Source organism: Hippocampus guttulatus, chromosome 8 (assembly GCF_054856545.1).
Source record: "Hippocampus guttulatus isolate MCC_2025c chromosome 8, RoL_Hgut_1.0, whole genome shotgun sequence".
Lineage (NCBI taxonomy): Eukaryota > Metazoa > Chordata > Actinopteri > Syngnathiformes > Syngnathidae > Hippocampus > Hippocampus guttulatus.
In genome coordinates, this window is record NC_141268.1 from 17,400,642 (window position 1) to 17,421,114 (window position 20,473).

Sequence of the window (20,473 nt, forward strand, 5' to 3'; positions counted from 1 at the left end):
AAATGAGATGCCACGTTTACTCCATTTTGTTTCGTCAAGTGGTTTCACAAAATAAAATTGAATTGATTGAAACGTGCATTAAAAAATAGATGGATAGTAAAAGAATAACATTTAAAAAGTTACACGTTGATTTGTTTGTAATTAAAAAAAAGTTTGGTAAAAGAAACAATCACAACTGAATTAAACTGTTGCCTCACAAAAGGTTTAAATTCTACAATCAAGGAATCACCTCACTAATTTCTGAACTGCCATTTCTCAAGTGTAAACGAATGGAAGCTTAGCATTCAAGGTAGTGGCTGAAGGTAGTCGACTGCATGCTGTCCACTTTTTAGCATTTTTAGCTGAGTCATACAAGTCTCAAAATAGGCTAATCACTGTATAGTAAGGCTTAAATCGGTAAGGCTGTGTGACATGGTCTTGAACATGCAGAGGGAGATAACTGCATGTGTGATGGAAGGGACTCTCTTCACATTAAAAGGATTTTTAAAGTGTATTGTTACTATAGCCACATTGTACTGAGAATAACATTTTTGCGACGCCACTGTTTCTGGTCCAATAAATCCCCTCAACAAAAGGAAAACCTGACCTTGGAGCTGCCTTATCTTTGTCATCGTTCTCATTTTCCGTCTTTTTGTCATCCACCTCGTTGAGCAAGTGGCTCCCAGATTTAATCCTCTTTCTGCGGAATTGCCGCTTTGTGTTGACAGAAGCTCAAAGGGTGACGAGATAAATAAATAGGCGCAGAGTCTGTGTCGCAATGTGGAAAGGTAACCTGAGAAACAGATGGCCTCGCATTCAGCTCTGCTCAATGGAAATGCCGCCTAAACGGATTGCTCATTCCTCATTTGAGTCACCCATCTCTCACAATGGAGACGCTGTCGAAAATAGGCGCAACAGTCGCAACATCCTCTCTCAATATACAATTAGCGTGTAATTGTTGTCTAAACACAGACTCCGCGTATGATCTTACCTCTTCTCGAAATCGTCATTGAATTGTGCTAAGCGTCCAATGGATGACCACGTTTTGTTTTTCTCTTCCTCATTTACAAATGAGTCAGGAACTTGATTCCAAATATTTCAGCTGTAATTTTAAGGAACATGTCTCCACAGGACTTTTCCTACGATGACCCCAAGTTGGAGTTCAATGTGGATGCCCCCAATGGTGTGGTCATGGAGGGCTACCTCTTCAAGAGAGCCAGCAATGCTTTTAAGACCTGGAACAGGTAAAGTGTAGTACTGTACGGCAGTCCGTCTCAAATAGCGGGGCGTGATGTGATGCCCCCTCATTACTAGAATAAAATGTAATTGCACAGCCACTCCTGTAGGTGGCAGTGGTGCTCTCGTTGTCAGAGTGTTAGCTCCTCTACAGAGGTACACCTACAACAATGTTATAGACAAATGACAGATGGTATGTGGATTAACGTGAGATTTGTGTCATCGTGCATTTTCCATATCGACCATGCATTTTCCTCAATTCTTGATTTGTGAAACGCAATGCCAAAGGAGGCATTTCTGTCTGCCTCACAGAATCTGAACTGAAGATACTGTATTGATATCGCATGTTCGGTAACTTCAATACTGAAGCAGTCAACTGTCTAATAATGCTTCGTTCTGTGTTTCAAATTTTGTAACTCTTTATTTTTATCTGTAGATTTTACGGTCATTATTGAGATCGTATGTGATTTTCCCTCACTATAAGTTCTAAAGATTGTCTAACTTCATGCCCCCTCTCCCTGCAAGGCGATGGTTTTCCATCCAGAACAGCCAGCTGGTCTACCAAAAGAAACTGAAGGTACAATTGGATTTTGTGAATGATCTCGTTCAATAGTGTGAGCTTTTGTGATCAAGTTTCGGTTCTAATTTGTCACCAAAATAGTGATTGTGATGCTCCTCTTCTCAGGACTCTTTGACTGTGGTCGTGGAGGACCTGAGGCTGTGCTCCGTCAAACCCTGTGAAGATAACGAGAGGAGATTCTGTTTCGAGGTGGTTTCACCCACCAAGTAAGTATAATTATGTACAACGTGGCCCAATAAGGACAGAAAATGTACTTTAAAATGATTCAGAACTTATCATTTACTTATATAAATTTCTCTTCTTCATTGGCTTACTCGTATTAGTTGTATCGCAAGTCGCTGTCAACAGTAATTTAGCGTTGTCTGCGGTTGCTGACTCATCTCGTGTTGCCTCACAAATTTAATGTCTGTCATGTCTTAAGTCTCTCACTTGCGCAACAAAGGACTCTTTGTGATTCAACCAATTACTAAATCATCAGCGATGCCCCTAGTGACCGAATCTTAAAAGTCAGTTTGTTGAAGAAACGGCACTATCCAATTCAGTGATGCAGCATGTGAAAAGTTGTTTTCCATCACCTTTGTAGGAGCTGCATGCTACAGGCTGAATCCGAGAAGCTGAGGCAGGCGTGGATCCAAGCGGTCCAGGCAAGCATCGCCTCAGCTTACAAAGACATCGCTGACAACTACTACATTGAGGTATGACTAGGTGAAACACATAGTCATTAACTACCAACGACACTCATTAAATCGATGCGTCGTGTTTGAACTGTGATTCCTTGTCTCCATAGCGTCTGGATCGCACGGCCTCGCCCTCCACGAGCAGCATCGATTCAGCCAGCGAGCCCAGAGACAGGGGTGAAAGGGCCGAGAAGGGAGTCCGGGGAGGGGGCGAGGGACTCCTCCAGAGGGTGCAGAACCTGCCGGGGAATGAATTGTGTTGTGACTGTGGCCAGAGCGCTCCCTGCTGGGCCTCCATCAACCTCGGCGTGCTGCTGTGCATCGAGTGCTCGGGGATCCACAGGTTCACCTTCCTACAACAAGACTTATTATTATCATAATAAAAAACAATCAATTTTCTAGAGTATTGAGCGGTAGGGTCACAGGTGAGCTGGAGTTTATCCCCAGCTGACTTTTTGCTAGAAGGGGTACACCCTGGACTGGTTGCCAGCCCATTCACATATATGTAGACAAACACCCATGAACTCTCACATAATAGAATATGTTCTAAAACTTGAAATCCTTTTTTGCGTGTGTGCGTGTTTGCCACAGACACACTCCAGATTTTTGGTTTCGAAAGTCTTACTAGAAGAATGGAAGTTATTCTTGCACCGATGGGCTTAACAGACTCTCTTTCGTTTCTTTCATTTTCACTCAAAATACTCATTAACTTTTTTTTTCCCCCAGGAGTCTCGGCGTCCATTGCTCTAAAGTGCGATCACTGACCCTTGACTCATGGGAGCCGGAACTACTCAAGGTCAGCCGTTCTTCTGTTTCTAATGTTCGTCCCACTTAGGGTTACAAAATTCCATCAGTTTTCAAAGTTGGAAACTTTCCATGTGAATTTGAAACACAACAAGGATTCATAATATTGAAGATTCTTACAATGTTTTAGGAACATTCTGTAACGCATATCTCTCCCGCTCTTGTGTTCAGCTGATGTGTGAATTAGGCAACACTGTGATCAATCAAATTTATGAGGGAGCCTGCGAGGAGCTCGGGGTGAAAAAGCCCAGACCGTCCAGCACAAGGTCGGCGTTTGAGCCTTGCACAAGCCATGCTCTCACTTACTCCCTATCTGTCACAATGAACGTTTTTTTTTTAAATGTGCACTACGGTGTCTTTGTTACTCCAGACAGGAGAAAGAAGCCTGGATTAAGTCCAAATATGTGGAGAAGCGCTTCCTAAAGAAGATAAGTGGGAGCGAGGCGTTGGCGGAAGGTGAAAGGAAGTCGCGACCGTGGACCGTGAAGAAGTGCCAGCGACACAACAGCTCAGTTCGGGCGCCAAACAAAGCCCGCAGGAAATACCATCGCTACGAGCCTGGCAGCGCCTCGCCTGCGAATCTCTCGGCAGGTCAGTGGGGCAACAAGCCTCGTGGCTGTTTTGTGACGATGAGCGGCTCCAGAACCAACCTCTCTCGATTACTCTTGTGAACTTTTGGCAGCGGCTGCAGCCAAGTTTCGCAGGGATTCCCTTTTCTGTCCAGACGAGCTGGACTCCCTCTTCTCCTACTTCGACACAGGCTCGGGTCCTCGCAGTAAGTTCACTTTGCATCACTCGACCTTGTAAAGGCGGAATAAAAGCAGAGATGAACAAACATTGGTGCTCAAGGGCCCCAAGAGATGGCGCTATGCACACAATTATGTCATAATTAACGTGTCCGTGGCTTGGCGTGGTTTGGCCCCGCAGGCCTGAGCAGCGACAGCGGTTTGGGAGGAAGCACTGACGGCAGCACCGACATCCTGGTGTTTGGTTCTGTGGTGGACAGCGTCACAGAAGAAGGTACGTTCACATATAAACACGAGTGCTAATCTTCATAGCAGGTGACAGTGTCACCAGTGAGCTATTTGTAGAGCAGACCGGCAGGCTACTCATGTCCTTGGGACTAACGAGTACATGCTGGCATCATGTTTTATTTTTATTTTTTGTGTGTGAAGGACAATGCACATTAGTCTAAAGGCATCTGTGGAAGTAAATGTAACTGTGTCTCTTTCATCTAACCTCCCGCTATCCCCCTTCCTCCTCTTCCACTGTGCGTAACTGCTCACCCCTCCTATCTCTGCTCACCGAGAAAGAGAAAATAAAGCGACTCCCCTCCAGTTGACTTCAAAGAGGCGGCTCGTTTACTCAACTTTGCAAGCAGCCAATCGTATTGGGCCCTGGAAAAATATAAAATAAATAAGAGCTCATTACTGGTAACAGATAGTATGAGCAGTTATTGAAACTGTGACTTTTTAAAACCGTGGCGAACCGTCAACCCGAGAATCAGCCTAAGCGAAGTGATATCATGAAGAGGGAAATTCCCCCGTGTGAATTGGAATAGTCATGACGTACTCTCACCATAGTTTGTTTCTTTTGGGGAATTATGGGACCACCTAAAGGGTATTTAGCAACATGAAAGTCAAATAAAGTCAATTTACTCCAAGAACAAAACATTGGATGCATAGTGTACAAAATGTCTGGCTTTTACAATTGAGTTCATTCTCAGGGGCTGGTTAGGAATATTTATTGCAAATTCATCTGCAGTGTTTTTTTCAAAGTCATGAAACTCGTTTCTCTTCTTTTTCTGCTGTTGTCCGCCAGAAGAGGAATCAGAGGAGTCTTCCAGTGGTGAGGTAGAAATTGAACAGGAAGTACCATCAGACCCCGAGGATCCCAGGGAGCTCCACCCCGGCGCGCTGCTCCACCGCTCGTCCCGCCTGCACAATTTGCCCCTCATGGCGGAGGCGCTGGCTCACGGTGCCGACGTTCACGCTCCAAGTGAGGAAGATGATGGCAAAACGCCACTCATACAGGCTGTGATGGGGGTGAGAAGAACTTTGTTTGTCATTCGTAGTCTGAGCAACGTGGATTTATGATTGACGTGTTTCTACTTTCCTTCTCCATCAGGGCTCTCTGATAGCTTGTGAGTTCCTACTTCAGAATGGAGCCGATGTCAACCAGAGGGACATGAGAGGGAGAGGCCCGCTGCATCACGCCACCTACCTGGGACACACCGGGTATGATATTATACAGACGAGATGTGCCACTGAGGGACTTCCTTCTTGGAAGTAGAGTATACTCCTACTTGATGTTCATCTCATGGGACTAAATGTGTGTCGTTGTACAGCCAGGTGTGTCTGTTTCTGAAGAGAGGGGCGTCGCAGACAGAGGTGGACGAGCAGGGCTACGATCCGCTCAGCATCGCCGTGCAAGCGGCCAACGCAGACATCGTCACCCTGTAAGTGAGCCCTTCTTTAATCTTGAACCGCCGATTTATTTTTTTTAACATGATCAACTCTTATAAAATTTGTTGCATTAATCCAACTGGGTTTTCTTAAAGTTGATTGGTTACGCTCATTATTCTTGCTTTATGTTTTGTTTAGTTGATTGAATAATTTGTGGATTCATGTATTGTAAATACAAATCCCAATATTTCATTGTTAAAATACACCATTTTGAAAATGATACAAAAAAAACATTTTATTTTACTCAACAATTGGTTCATTAATAGATGTGAATATTGTATGATCAAATATACCTGCTGGCCCAAATTCAGCTGGGGTGGGCTCCAGCTCACCTATGACCCTGATGAAAATGGGCACTTTTTAAAAAAAAAAAAAAAACCTGGATGCGACGAAAAAAATGAAGCAAAAGCCCCTTCCTCATCTGATTTATCGGTCTTTGTCCTGTCTGTCTTTCCAGCCTGCGTTTGGCGCGGATGAATGAAGAGATGCGCGCGGCAGAAGCCCCCCTGGGACAACCAGGTCAATACCCCAGCACCAGCCCCACTGAGCAACAGTACAGGAAGTGCATCCAAGAGTTCATCTGCCTCACCATAGAGGAGTTTTAGCATCTTATAATAATAATAATAATAATACATTTTATCTTGCGCTGTAGAGTCCTCCTGTAGCTGCCTCTAGACACTGATGTCAGCTAGATCAAGTCTTATGGGCAACGCAAACCCCCTGATGGACCTTTTTTAACTCTTACTGACCAAACTGCCTCCCTCCCCTCACCACCCCCTCCCATGCACCTCGATTTTCCGCTAGGATTCTGCTCGCTATCCCACACTAGCCGCATCACATCAAGTCAAATGACATCTGCTTGTTGGTGTTCTGCTAACATCCTCTCACGCTGTGGTTTAACCTCTCATGGGAGGCCTGTCGCTCCATTAACCCGTACCGAACTGTCTCTCCTCAGCCTGAGGTGTAAATAGTGTCATTTAGAAAGTGCTTCACCGTGTTGATGTGTCATGTGGCATGAGGCGAACAGCATTCATTCAAGGACACAACTGCGGTGCGTAATAAGTGGTGTCAGGGAGGGATGTAAAAGTAAAACTGTGACAAAAAGACGGCTTTAAGGGGGAGGGGGCGGGGGCTTGTCTGCTTTTTTTTTTTGAGTTGAGAGTTGAACAGTATGATGTTATAATACATTTCTGCCAAGCAAACGAACAAAAAAAAAACGCTCGCAAAAATGAAGGATGGGCTTGATGTTTTCCATGTCAACTAGTTCCTCTCGATTTTATTTTGTTCGTTAAGCCCCAAAATATGACGTTGGTGAATCTTAATTTTATTCATGTTTAGCTGACAAAATACAAAGACCCTTTGGATGGTGATGCGCCGTCTCTTCCTGCTGCTTTCTTCGCTCCCTTTGTCTGCCTGTGGCGGGCCATATATTTGCGACCCGGTCCGCCATTATATTTGAGGTCACGTCACACAATACAAAGGCAGGCAGGCTTGTATTCTGCAGGTCCTTCCTGTTGCTACCTGAATATTTGATATGGTTGCCACCGCTAAAAACTGTGAGATTTTTCTTTGCGGTGATATCATCATTGAACTGCGTTTTATTTTCCACAATGATAATAATTCGAAATAAATATACAGTGTTCCTCGCTATTGGCGAGGATGGTAATCCAGGCCTACGACAAACAGCAAAAATTCGTAAATAACCCAAAAAGTGTACAGTATACTGTATTTGCCTATAGATGCCACAAGATGGCAGCAAAGCACTTTTTTCTCTATTAGACAAGGCCATGGCCTTATGAAATAAAGCTCTTCCCTGAACTTCAACATATTTTATTGTTGCCTAGATGGTGCCAAAGCAATACTTTTCTTTTAGACATGGCTACGGCTTTCAACACAAAAACAGTGAATCGGTGAAATAACAATCTTGCATTGAACCATAATTTGTTTACTACATGAGCGTAATAGCAAAAGTGGTGACCTCCAGGAAGAGACAACACCATGAGGCAGTTGGCGTTACCAAGAATAGTCAATGCTTCATTTTTTGAGTTCTAATACTGTGCACTTTTCCCACTTTCAGTATTATCATTTTATTATGCATTACATTGTTTTCAGGTACTCTTCTTTTTTTTCCGATTTCTTGTCTGTTTCTGCCTGTCTGTCTTATTTTATTTGTCTTCCCAGAGGAGCCGTGCAATGCATTTACTGACGCAGTTTATTATCTTCTGTTGATGATTGTCATTTTAGTCTTAAAATATTGCTCGCAAGTGTTTTTGACAGTAGCCCGATAATAGCAGTCGTAGCGGCCCTTTTCGTGACGGAATGTGGAGCGGCCTTACGTTACGCTTGAAGACAGTAATCAGCATTCAGCGCTGACAAGAGATTTTTCTGAGTTTATGGAAAGAAATGTATTTAGTTTCATTTATGGTTGCATTCATTGGCGAGGAGGAAGTGATAAAATCCATAAATCGTGAGCTCGGTGCATGGCAGTTGGAAGCGTTCCATCACAGGATCGACACTTCTGCAGAAAACACCGGTGCTGCTCACTGCCCTTGACTGAAGAAAGATTATAGAACCACACCCGCATTTACTGTTCCTGTAAATACTCCATGTTACAAAATCTGTATCAGTGAGATTATGGAGCACATTTTTCCTACATGTTTACACACTTTGCAGGCTCCAATGCCTGATAGCTGACAGTGTTCTCTGCATGCTTTGTGGGCGAGTCAACGTGATTGACGCTCCTAGCATGCTCTGATATTTTTCTACAGTTTTGATCACATTGTGCAGTGCAGTCCTGTGGAAATAAGCATGTACCAACATGACCTCTCTGATGTCACAATCAAAAATTCTTTCCACAAGCAGTAATTTCATTTTTTTAAAAGTTTTTTTCTGCCAAAGACTTTTGAAGGGAAAGTGTCTGACCTTGTATTATATCACGGGGTTTTTTTTTTCTTTTTTTCGTCAACGTGATACAGTTTCTGAGTAGATGCAGCTTAGTCTTGCTATGCTTTGTGAAGTGACAGTGTGGTCCGAAAAACACCGTTGGCTCACATGATCAAAAATAGGACTGGGATCCGCACATGGCAATAGTTAAAGACCGCAAGTAGTAGAAGTCTAGGGGAGGGCGCGACTGCCGCCCTCGAGGAAGTGTTCAGTGTCGTGTCCATTGTGTGTGTTGACATAGGAGTGGTAAAAAGGTGCTGTAAATAGTACACTCGTTCGTGTATTTGAACTCCATGCCTGCCTCTCAGCGTTCCATAGCAAATGGTGACGCTCCGATTTCTTTCATGTTTGTCTTTTTATTCTCTTTCAAAAACCACCCAACACTCCAATAGTTGGACATCTTGGAAATGTTATTCCTCGTCTTTAGACACACGGAGGCCAAGAGCAACAAAAAAAAGATGAATCCAATAAAACTGAGAAACTCTTCATGAACTAACCCGGCCTGTACTTGCTTTCATTTCTGTTGTCCTCTTGCATTCCCTCAGCATTGTAGCAAAATTGAATTGATCACTTTATCAATATTGGATTTCAGGGATCGCTCTGTGTTGGGAGACTGCTATTTTTTTGTTTTTTAATCTGCTCTAGCGTCCAAACTTTCCCCGAACACACTGGACCTATTCAAAGAATTAACGCAGGCTCATAAGAATGAGCCGTGCCTTTTTAAATGTCGCATTTGAAAATTAAAATTCACATTAGTGCTCCGTACCAAGCGGTGCAGGGGTTTTAGGCCTGCAGCATGACTGTGTGCCTTGAATAATTCAGTGTCTTCACTTGTAAAACATTCATGTGACCTCACAAGCAGGGTTTTTTTTTTTTTAAACACCAACTATAAAATTTTTACTCACTTGCCAGAACTGTTCTGTCATTTTATATTCATGGAAAGACAGACCGCGTGGGACACTAACTGACATGTCATTGCTTCTCTCACCACAGGTGTTGCCAAGGGCAGCAGAAGGTTTAAATCTTTACCACGGGATAGAGTGAGTGAAGCATCCTGGGCCGTCGCTTTTATACTGTGGTGTAGCGGGACACTTTTGGTTCTTCCTTTCTGATGGCGGTGTGGTTTTTTTTGGTCGGTCTGATGCTAAACATCTGGAGCTAGCTTGTCGCTTTGCGAGATATTTGCCTCATCTATTATTAATAGTTGGTGTCTTTTGTATAAGAATCACAAGACACAGTGTTGGCTATGCCGACACTTTCTCGTGAGATCCAATACAAGAGTTATGTAAAAAGAAACAACAAACGTGTCAATCAAAAAAATTGTGTTAATTTAATGTGAGGGTTTCTTTCAGCTCAACAGTTTAAGCTAATTTAGGAAAACGCAAATCTACAACTAAAAGAAATTAAATAATGGTGGTAGATTTTGATCCAGCAAGGGGTCAAAACAACCCATATAGATGAGTTAAGGCTACAAAGAGGTGGGTTAGCAGGTTATCAGTATAGCCGTGGTTAAAACAAATACAAATTGTATCCCCAATATGCCCTCCACCATTGTGAAGATAAACCATTCCGATATTAGATCGATGAACATTTTCAAAGAACAAGCAATTGTAGAATTTTTATACCAGGTGCCCTCCCTAACTCAATCCACCCATTTTCCACGGGTGTACCACACTTCGATTAACCATGAAATGAAAAAAATGTACACCGCTGCAAACTACAAGCACATATTTTTTTAAAGCAATATTGGCAGCGTCAATCCAAACTGAGCATCATCCCTGTACTTCTTTCACCCACTTTATTTCAAAAATCTTACAGCTCTCATATTGGATCTTATTCGAGTGAACTGGTGCACCTAATTAAGTGGTGGGTGAGTATTTCATGTTCATAAACCTGGCTCACATCTGAATCACATTCATTTGTTAACATGTCTTTTTACCTCCACATACTCTTAAGACTGTCTGACAGTAGCGCCTGGAACACTCTCCGCTCCACTGCTACGTTTAAACACTAAACAATAATGCAATCGGATTTATAGCCATCAAAAAGACATCAGCGTGATGGGAAACACTACTGATGGAGGTAACGAACAGGATGCTCCCCACTCTCTTCCTTTGCATGTTCTTTTTCCTCTGACCAAACTCGACGATGTAGCTACATGTGGTCGCACTGCCGTATAGTTTCCCTTCAAAACAAATCACATGCCGCTGGGCTTTTGGTGTGTCGTGGAGCAATGTTTACATTTCCATTCACTTCAGGCGGCCGCATCACAGCTGTAGTGACAACAAAACGCCTTGACTTTCAGGTAACATCTCCCGTTGGGAAGTCTTTCGCGAGTTTTCTCTTCTCGCATCTCTCCAGCCCGAGAAGCTGAAGAGGAGAAGTCTCCAGTTCAGCCGCTGCGAGAAACCTTAAGGGGAACCTTTCACTGCCTCGTCATCATCTTTGTGTTTTGAAGCCAATGCTTAGCATATATTTCAGCTGAATGCAGCTCAAAACTTGACTTTTGTACATGGACTGTAAGTATACAAATGGCTGCCATAATTCGATTCAGATGTCTGCATATCAGAATGAGTAGCCTGACTTTAACACGCAACAGTATTAAGTTTGTATTAAGGGCCATTGTTTGAGGAAATGACAGGAATATTGCAGTTTTTAAAATCAAATATCAGTCAAACCTTTCCAAGGAAGGCAAATATTTATTGCCCTAAATAACAGTTCAATAAAACACCATGCCCTCAGACTCCAGTCTAAGTTTTCAGGTAATGTTTGCTTCACACTCCCATTATTGATGTGCAAGATTGCACGTGACTCGAGCACTCATTTGAACTGCTGCCCCACAAATGTTGGCAAATATTCATACCAAGTTCATTGCCACCTACAGGGCATTGATATTTGTCAATGGCTTGTTGTTGCTGTCAAATGTTGAAAGCCGTCCTAGCATTTTCGCTACTTGAGTCAATTTCACATCGCCCTATTTCTCTGCATTCGGCACGCTTGTTGTCAATGCACAACTGGCTGAAGCAAAACGGATTTGGTTGGTGATACTGTTTGATGTTTTGTATAATTTTGTATATTGCACCGTAATTAATAAAGGATATCAATTTATTATGAAAGGTAATGGCTCATAATTAACAGATACTTATGATTTTAATTCTTCAATGGGGTGAGGGGTGGAGTACACCCATGACTGACTGGTCACTCGACAATGACAGGGCACTGAGAAAAAAAAATCACCATCACATTCAGAATAATGTGCAATTTAGAATTTTCAATTAACTTCTATAACGATACCGGTTAAGAAGCACACAGAAAATACAGTATGCAGAAAGGCTGGAGCAGTGATTTAAACCCCAAACCTATGAACTGGGAACCAGATGTGCTCACCACTGTCCCATAGGCCCACCATATCATCTTACATGGACGGCTATAATCATGTGTTTCAAATTCCCGTTTCTTGCTAAAATACCAAAACTGCAAATTGTCTACACTTGTGAAAACACTGTGAAACTGCAAGCATTTTTTTGTTACTAATCTCCCTTTTAAGTGAATATTTGTACTGGCATCTGTCGTGCAAGTGTGACAATATGGGAGGTGTGGCGGGGGGGGGGGGGGGTGTCATACATTTTCATCCAGTCATGTATGGGTTCACATCACTACGATGTGGCCTGCGACAAAATGAGTTTTGACACCCCTGCGCTGTTCCCACCTTGCTGCCTTAATATCATTATTTCATTTCATGTAATGGTTTTAATTGTCAGGCTAGAGTCTCACAAAACTACATACCAATTCCTATCCATGCCAATGCAACGTGATAAGCATTGACATTGAAATAAATAGAAGAACGTTTCTGTCCCAGACAGACGTGCTAATGTCGTGTCTATTTTCAGATCCTGTAACACCGCCGTACGTAATGGTGGCGCTCAAGAGCTACATGAGCATTTCAATACACACGCCTCGACGGAAGGTGAAGAATAAATCCGGAAGCGAGTTTTTCGCTTCCTGCTGCTTAGCTATCGCTTCGGTGGTTCTTCGTCCTATCGGTTTGGGGTCTGACCGCTGAAACTACAGCCCTACTTCGTATCCAGACCCGAATCCCCAATTATTACCGGGTTCCCTGGAGAGGTATGTCCACACAACACACAATAAGCTCCGAAATGTCACACGTGGATGTGCAACGCTTGTTATGTAGCACCACTACTGCTACCTTAGCTACCCCAACGTAGCACTGGCCTACGTTAGCCTTTGATCGCTAATAAGTGTTTACACACCGGATACGGTGTGGGCTGCAACCACTCCGGTCGTCGAAATCACTTTGTTGGACCGATAGTCAGTCTAAGACGCTGAAAACAAATTGAAGCAAGCCAATTAAAGCTGACTGAAGTGTTTGCTAAGAGTTTTAATGACATGAGACGTCAGCGCAACGAGCCTCGCGTGACGCAAGATCTGTAAGCATCAGTTAGTTTCAGTTGTAAAATAATTCTTCCAGCTGTTTAGCGCATCAATATGTAAATGTTTGTGACACGATCATCGGCGTAACATTCTTAAGTGGTTGTGACAATACGGTATTATCTTCCAATAACAACACAGAAATACGTGACCTGAATTTATTTTATTTAGTCCATACGTTTTGCTTGCCAATCTGCAACTATTTTCTGGTTTTGTGTTGTGATTTTGCCCAGCTGCTTTTGGGTAATGCAACAAACAAACAATTGTCATACTGACAGTTTAAGTTACGTGTCAAACAACCATTTACCAACCGCCCTTTTATCACGTGTTTATACAACAAGGGAGAAGGAATGATTGATTCATCGAATCGGGGATAATTTTCTTTTTTAAGTGGCTTCCTTGCTGTCCTGCACTGCTGACACTAGCACCGTGTCTGCCCACAGTAATGAGCTAGTTTACAAAAAACACAGTTAGTACAACCAAATCAGTCATTTGGTTCGTATTCCGACTACTCGAGTGACGAACGAACACGTTTATTTTCTGCTCAGAAACAGGACAGCGTAAGCAGAATTATTTTCACATTTGTTTTCCTCTGCCTCGTAGTCTGGTACCTTTTAATGACTTAAAACTGCTTTTACCCTACTTTAGATGATTAACTGAAGTCTCTATTTTTTTTTCTCTATCTTCTATATCAACAGATGAACAACAACGGGAACAAGAGAGCTCCAACCACAGCCACTCAGCGACTTAAACAGGATTACCTCAGGATAAAGAAAGACCCTGTGCCTTACATCTGTGCTGAGCCTCTCCCTTCCAATATCCTCGAATGGTACACTCGCCATCCTTACACCACACTCTGCCTTTTTTACTTCAATGTACATTTCCAGACAGTTGCATTTTATTTAAATAATTAATAGTGATTAAAGAATGTCATAAATGCTGCTGAATCAGGTTGCAACTTTTTCTTATTTTTTTAACTGGTGAATGTTTCTACCAAGTAATTTATATGTACCATAGTCTATACCGTTTACACATTATATGAGGAAATATGGAATATTACAATGGGTTTTACGCGATATTCAGATTTCGACACTGTTTCACCGTTTCCTCATTATACCGCGGTGTACGGTAATATACCTTCGTTAATTTTTGATTTACTTTATACCTTGCGCCAATTTCCCCGAGTCTATCTGGACTCATCGCCCTCATCTCTAGTCGATGTTCATTGACTTCCTTGCTTCCTTTTTCTAAATGATTGTCAGCCCTTGTAGCATTTCAAAATGTCTTGCAGAGCTTGGCAACTGTTTGCGCCGTTGCCATTTGGACAAACAACCGAAAATAAGATGCCAAATAAATTTCAGTCGTTGCAATTTGGAAGTGGGGGGGGGGGGCTCAATGAGACGGTGTCGCGAGCTGTGCGACGACCATCTTGATGCGCGTTCAGAAATTCACATGCTCCTCCGAACACACTCAATGTCATCAGAGTATTGCACAAGTGTCGGAGCGAATTTCCGAATGCGCCCCCTGTCTCATGTGGTCTTACGGGCTGGCACGTGACTAATAGGATATCAATCCTCGTGCAGTTACAAGAAACCTCCATGAGTTAAGTCATATTAATACTGAGTTGGAAACACAACTGCTATCAAAAAATATATTTCATATCATATGAAGTCTCCATGCGCTGCATTCGACTGTCTAGTCGCGTGACTGCAGTACATTCAGCTGCATTCAGTGCTTGTCCATGATCTTACAGCCTTTACCTGTAACCTGCGTGTGTCAATTTTCCTTCTCATCCCCTGAGACAACGTGCTCCTTTGCTTCTTCTGGTCCATGTTTAGTGTGGTACACGGTGCCAACAATTTTGTCCACGTGGGTAGAAGAGATATTATGCACCCAACGTTTATGTATACAATGTCAATGTTTGATAGAAGCACACCTTTTCATGCATTTGACAAATGTGTGCCAGATTCTTTTTACTTTTCAAAACTTCACTTGCTTTGTGTTAAGACTTGCGACAAGACAATGATGTCTTGGTTAGGTCATGTCACGTGCATGTTGAAGGTACAAGTGACAGAACCTCACCAGGATGGTGGTCTCGTCTTTCTTGTGAACGTGGTAACATGTGCGACATTTGTCTTGTGTCTCCCGCAGGCACTATGTGGTGAGAGGTCCTGAGAAGACTCCTTATGAAGGTAAAAATAAAAATAAGACAGCTTTTGACGACTCTGTCAAGTTGACTCTGTCTTATTGATGTGCTGGAATAGGCGTTTGGCAGTCATCCAAAAAATGGTTTGCAGCTCTCATACCTATCACACTGGTTAAGTGGTGATGAATGTATACTATGCTCACAAATCACAAGCGAAGACGCCTGCAGGCTGCTGTTTCGCCACGTCCTCATTCCTCACCCATCACAGGAAGCGTTTTCCTCATAATTAGCCGTTGAACCGGCGTTGCCGCGCCAGTGCGCCATAAACTTTTCACCCCTACTACGCTGCTTGAGTGACACAAGCAAACAGTATACAATCAATAGCATGTTTGTTTCTTAAGCTTTTTGCACACAAGTGTATTTTTCTCACCTATGGGTGCGTTTGAAGAATGTGCCGTACTCGGAGTGACGCAGATCCTTCATTTGATCAGAGTTTTTTTTCTCGTTTTTGTTTTTTTTTTTTCATTCAATTTTCATCCAACTTGTGTAATACAGGTTTGCTTGAACCAAATTAATATTTAAGCTTTTTTTTTACTTAACTACATTTTTAAGCGCTGTTTGTTAATGTTCAAGCGGCATAATGAGATGAATTAACAAATGTACTTTGAATGATAAAATGCTCTAATGAAAGGCACACAAAACGAAGTTGCGTTATAGTCCCGAGCACTTTTTGATGGTATTGTCACACGAGTGTAAAAAGAATGTAACTGCTGTCAAACGAAGTTGCGTTATACTCCCTGTTGACGTTGGGAGTTGTGCGTCACATAACTTCCAGGGTGTCGTCGTCTCCTCTCGTATTTTCTTCTAAGATCCCTCCAAAAAGCCAAAGTAAATAGCCATCAATGCACACAGTTAATTCTTGTAACGTCTCACTTGATAAGGAGATGCGCAAATGACTTTTCAAGGCATGTCATTGCGCACTGTGTGCTCCAATCCAAAATTTTATTCTCATCTTCACATTTGTCCATCTTGTCTTCCTTACAGGGGGTTACTATCACGGAAAGCTCATGTTTCCTCGAGAATTCCCATTTAAACCACCAAGTATCTACATGATAACCCCCAACGGCAGATTTAAATGTAATACGAGGTAAGCGAATCCGTTGCCCCCCCCCCCCCCCCCCCCCCCCGGGACTTAGTGGCACACACTGGTGTCGCGTTGCCATGCTGTAACGCGCTGTCGCTCCACAGGCTGTGTTTGTCCATCACGGACTTCCACCCAGACACGTGGAACCCGGCGTGGTCCGTCTCCACCATCCTCACGGGTCTGCTCAGCTTCATGGTGGAGAAAGGACCCACTCTGGGCAGCATCGAGACCTCGGACCACACGGTGAGCCCTGACATTGGAGTTTCATGACACACGGTGTGATTTTACACAATAGTTTTGTTTTTTTTTTTTTGTTTTTTTGGAATAAAAACACATAACCATTTTTTCAAATTTGAGGGCTGGATCAGAGGAATGGAATTTTTTGTTTATTTCAAGAGGGCATCTTGATTTGGTGGACTAGTGAACTGAGCGATGATCTTGGCCACAGAATGAATAAAACTTGTAAATGACGGTAGGTGTGTCAACATTGTGTTTGTTTTTCCAGAAAAGACAACTCTCAGCCCAAAGCCTGGCCTTCAACCTGAAGGACAAAGTCTTTTGTGAATTGTTCCCAGATGTTGTGGAGGTGAGCTCGCTGCTTTTGTAGTCGGACGGAAACATTTAGGAAAATAATTCAGTTGCACTTTTCTTTTTCCCTCCATACTACACTTGCGATTTATGATGCCATTTTTTGGGAGGTCCTCTTCTGAACACAAGCTATAAATGAATGCGTCTTACTATAGTAAACATATATCAACTTAAATATGTTGGTCTTATAAGCTGAAAATGAAGGCAAATTAATTCATATTAGGCTTGACACAATGAGAAGTTTTTTTCCACCAGTAAGCAATCCAATCGGAAGATTGAACCATCTATCTATTCACTGTACAGTTTACCTGCAGTCTTTTAAATCGTTCACTACGACAATCAAACGTGGCATGAAGTCACTAACGCATAAATCAAATGACAATGACAGTATCATGCAAACAAAACCTTTTTTCATGAAACAATGCTGTCCAAACAATGACAAGGTACAGTACTACATTTCGGTGTGAAATTCAATTTGGCTAATTGTTCAGCCCTCTTTCTTAGCTTTGCTGTGCCGTTGGCTGTGAATCGCTGTTTGTGTTCTGTCGCCAGGAGATGAAGCAAAAACAGAAAGCACAGGAAGAGCTCAACGCCCGCACTCAGCCCCTCCCCTTACCTGACGTGGTGCCCGACGGCGACCCCCAGCAGGCCCATTACGGCCTCAACGGAGGTCCCATCCCGCTCGGGGGCGCCAACCCCGCCCACGGCCTGCAGCAACCCAACCGCAATCATGGACTCCTAGGCGGCGCTCTCGCCAACTTGTTTGTGATCGTCGGCTTCGCCGCGTTCGCCTACACGGTCAAGTACGTGTTGAGGAGCATAGCGCAGGATTGAGAGCTGGACTAATGTCAGGTCCACGTGGGGACGTTGTGTCCCCGGACCACCGCGGACTCTGGAGGACAGAAAGCAGCCCGCTCAGGAGTGACTGTGAGAAGGGGTGGGGGAGTCAGTGGTGGCTCATGGGTTGTGGAGGAGCAAAGTTTTTACACCACTGGTCCCAAGTTGCTTTTGTGGAGCGACAACTTTTCTCTCTTCTATTGGCAAACACACTTCCTCTTGCTTATGTTTTTATTCTTGTCAGCAAAATGTTTACAAAAAGAGCGTGAACGGCAGATGCAGGTGGCAGCGACCTAGGGAGCCACATCAGCCCCCAGTTTTCTATCTTCAAGTACCTCAGCACCCGCCCCCACCCTCCCCCAACACAATTATCTTTTCCTTTTTCTAGTTTGACTGATAAATCTCTGGCTAAAGTCAGCATTTTCTGAATCACAAAAGGAAAGTCTTTATAGGCAAATGTTTGATCCAGAGGTATGCCTCAGCGGCAACAACAGAATAGCATTGGAAGGAAGCGACGGGAACAGACGCATCGGCTCCCTCCAGTCAACCCATGAGCCCAAATCAGTCGCGAGTTCGGGACCAGCGCAGTTGGGGATTGGTTCACCTGACCACTCTAGCGTCGCTCTGCACACGCGCGTGCGGTTAGGAGACGCGGGAGGTGAATCAACGTTTTGTTCTGTATATTTTCTTTCTGATCAATTTTGTCATTTTAATTTATAGACAAAGCCTTTGGAGTGTGTAGTCGGATGACACAAAGTGTCCACATGACTGCTTATCATTGTACTGTTGCGAATTGCGTTTATTAGTGAAGCTAGTGGACTTCTTTTCTCAGCAGCAACACAGTCTTTGGAAATAAACAAATCATAAAAGGACTGATGTTGTGTGATTATACAACAAAGGTTGTCACTTACCTCACTTATTGTATAAAAATAAATGAGCCTACCTGGCGGGGGCGTTTCAAAGACTGCTCTCAAAGCTTCCCGCTCACGTGAGCCACTTCATTAGACACACCTTGAGGTGAGGCAATTCTTTTGACGCCTCTACATTTGCATGACCACTGAAGAGAATCTCTGATTTGCGCTGATGTGCATTCTCAGTAAGAGGTGTGTCATCACTGTATTTTATGGCAGGCAACAGTTGAAAGCAAAATAATGGTCTGATTAAATATTTACCTGGCTCTTCTTGAGAACTTGGGGGAGGAAACCGTATTCCGACAGCCCATTACAAGACTACAAACGGATCTGTAAAGTTTGTGTAATCAGGGTTATGGTCATAAGAGTACACCTCTTGAAAACGTGAGCCTGCTTCACAACAAACAGTGACATCAGAATTAAGAGGATAAAGAGCAATAACCGTGTAGGGAAGGGCAGATTTACAAGCACAGTACAACCGTTTAATCTGCACTTTGCATGTGACGGAGAGCCAGCTGTGTGAACCAGCTGTGTTCAAGTTTCCCCCTGTCAAAACGTTTTTTAATCTTATACTTTTCAGGACAGACTTGATCTTGTTTTGACACGTGACAGCAATAAAAGTACATTGAATGTCATTATTTCACACTATGACGACAAGATGTAAATATTTTTTTTTTGGTACAAGTGCAACGAAGTTTAGCCATACTGAGGCTGTTCTTGGTCAAATTGTTGACTTAGATGGAATTTAGAAAGCTTGAAATAGTCCCAAGAGATGTCTTCATTTCCACCACATTCCTGCTGAATCATGCAGCTTGGGATTGATCAAAGAATTTGATACGTTAAATCTACATGTGTCACAAAAGAGAAAAGGCGATGGACATTTTTGAGATTTTGAAGTTGAAGCGGTGTTAATGTACATCCATACACAAAAATGCACACACACTACAAAATACTACTACTACTATGACTCAAAGTGTCACAAAAGAGAGAAAAAGCGATGGACATTTTTGAGATTTTGCAGGAGAAGCGATGTTAATGTTCATCCATGCACAAAAATGCACACACACACACACACGCTGCTACTACTACTACTACTACTCAATAACATGCCAATAGTTTGTAGTTTGTCATATGTTAAATTGTTACACAGGCGATTCATTGTAAACATTATTTGGCCATGAAAAGCACAAATGCACTGTTGTTGGTATTTTATAGAAGAAAAGAGCCATTCAGATGTTTGTGGCGTCGCTAAAGGAAATAATTTGTTAGCATTAAAATCACAAAAAAATATTTTCACAGAAAGCTAATTTTCTGTGGTTTTGGGTGCAAAATAGATTATTTGAATGAAATTAATCCATGTTCTACTACTGATGACTAAATAATGGAACGTGGTGGAAACCGATTTTTAGTGATGATAGAATTCTGATTTAGACTTCTGTGCGAGGGTGAATAGAATTCTTCCGTGGATCTGTTTACCAGAGCAGAATTCCCTGGAAGTGCGCTCAGCGCTCACGTCACATGGCACGAGGAGTCATGTCTTTAAGAGTGGCTCGTTATACAGCAGCACACAGAACACGCCTCGACCAGCTCAGCGATCACTTCGCATGGACACACAGTGAGTTCCAAAGTCTGTCTGCAAAGTTGTGTATCTACGTTGTGCTTTTAAAAGTGGTAAGCGTGTTAAGTTTGAATGATCATGTTTGCGCAGGGGCCT

The 20,473-nt window shown here is 42.9% G+C and overlaps 2 protein-coding genes across 7 annotated transcripts in view; both read left to right on the top strand.

The window, feature by feature from the left end:
• acap3b (ArfGAP with coiled-coil, ankyrin repeat and PH domains 3b) overlaps positions 1-11,800 on the top strand; it is a 49,165-nt gene extending 37,365 nt beyond the window's left edge. Inside the window, exons 11-26 of one of the 6 annotated variants that reach the window (XR_015101574.1) lie at positions 1,111-1,223; positions 1,741-1,792; positions 1,901-2,001; positions 2,379-2,490; positions 2,583-2,815; positions 3,199-3,268; positions 3,448-3,542; positions 3,647-3,867; positions 3,959-4,051; positions 4,195-4,296; positions 5,098-5,321; positions 5,404-5,513; positions 5,624-5,734; positions 6,199-6,260; positions 9,678-10,766; positions 10,990-11,106. Coding sequence is in view for 5 of the 6 variants with exons in the window: in XM_086117341.1 (XP_085973467.1) it covers positions 1,111-1,223; positions 1,741-1,792; positions 1,901-2,001; positions 2,379-2,490; positions 2,583-2,815; positions 3,199-3,268; positions 3,448-3,542; positions 3,647-3,867; positions 3,959-4,051; positions 4,195-4,296; positions 5,098-5,321; positions 5,404-5,513; positions 5,624-5,734; positions 6,199-6,260; positions 9,678-9,796 (1,818 nt within the window). In the remaining variant the exon portion in view is untranslated. Of the gene's footprint in view, positions 1-1,110; positions 1,224-1,740; positions 1,793-1,900; positions 2,002-2,378; positions 2,491-2,582; positions 2,816-3,198; positions 3,269-3,447; positions 3,543-3,646; positions 3,868-3,958; positions 4,052-4,194; positions 4,297-5,097; positions 5,322-5,403; positions 5,514-5,623; positions 5,735-6,198; positions 6,261-9,677 lie in introns of all 6 variants that reach the window. The other 5 variants (XM_086117342.1, XM_086117343.1, XM_086117345.1 and 2 more) reach the window with 5 other exon arrangements.
• An 872-nt stretch (positions 11,801-12,672) lies between these two features.
• Positions 12,673-18,720, top strand: ube2j2 (ubiquitin-conjugating enzyme E2, J2 (UBC6 homolog, yeast)). The gene is made up of 7 exons (XM_086118733.1): positions 12,673-12,809; positions 13,832-13,962; positions 15,285-15,325; positions 16,324-16,426; positions 16,528-16,666; positions 16,929-17,009; positions 17,564-18,720. Exons 2-7 carry the CDS (start codon positions 13,832-13,834, stop codon positions 17,843-17,845), a joined length of 777 nt encoding a protein of 258 aa, XP_085974859.1. The 5' UTR covers positions 12,673-12,809; the 3' UTR covers positions 17,846-18,720.
• The last annotated feature ends 1,753 nt before the right edge of the window (positions 18,721-20,473 follow it).

Excerpts from the sequence above, each read along its gene's own strand:
- ube2j2 (XM_086118733.1), top strand. The coding sequence starts at position 13,832 with ATGAACAACAACGGGAACAAGAGAGCTCCAACCACAGCCACTCAGCGA. Across the intron at positions 13,963-15,284 it reads CCTTCCAATATCCTCGAATG|GCACTATGTGGTGAGAGGTC; the intron begins GTACACTCGCCA and ends TGTCTCCCGCAG. Across the intron at positions 17,010-17,563 it reads TGTTCCCAGATGTTGTGGAG|GAGATGAAGCAAAAACAGAA; the intron begins GTGAGCTCGCTG and ends TTCTGTCGCCAG.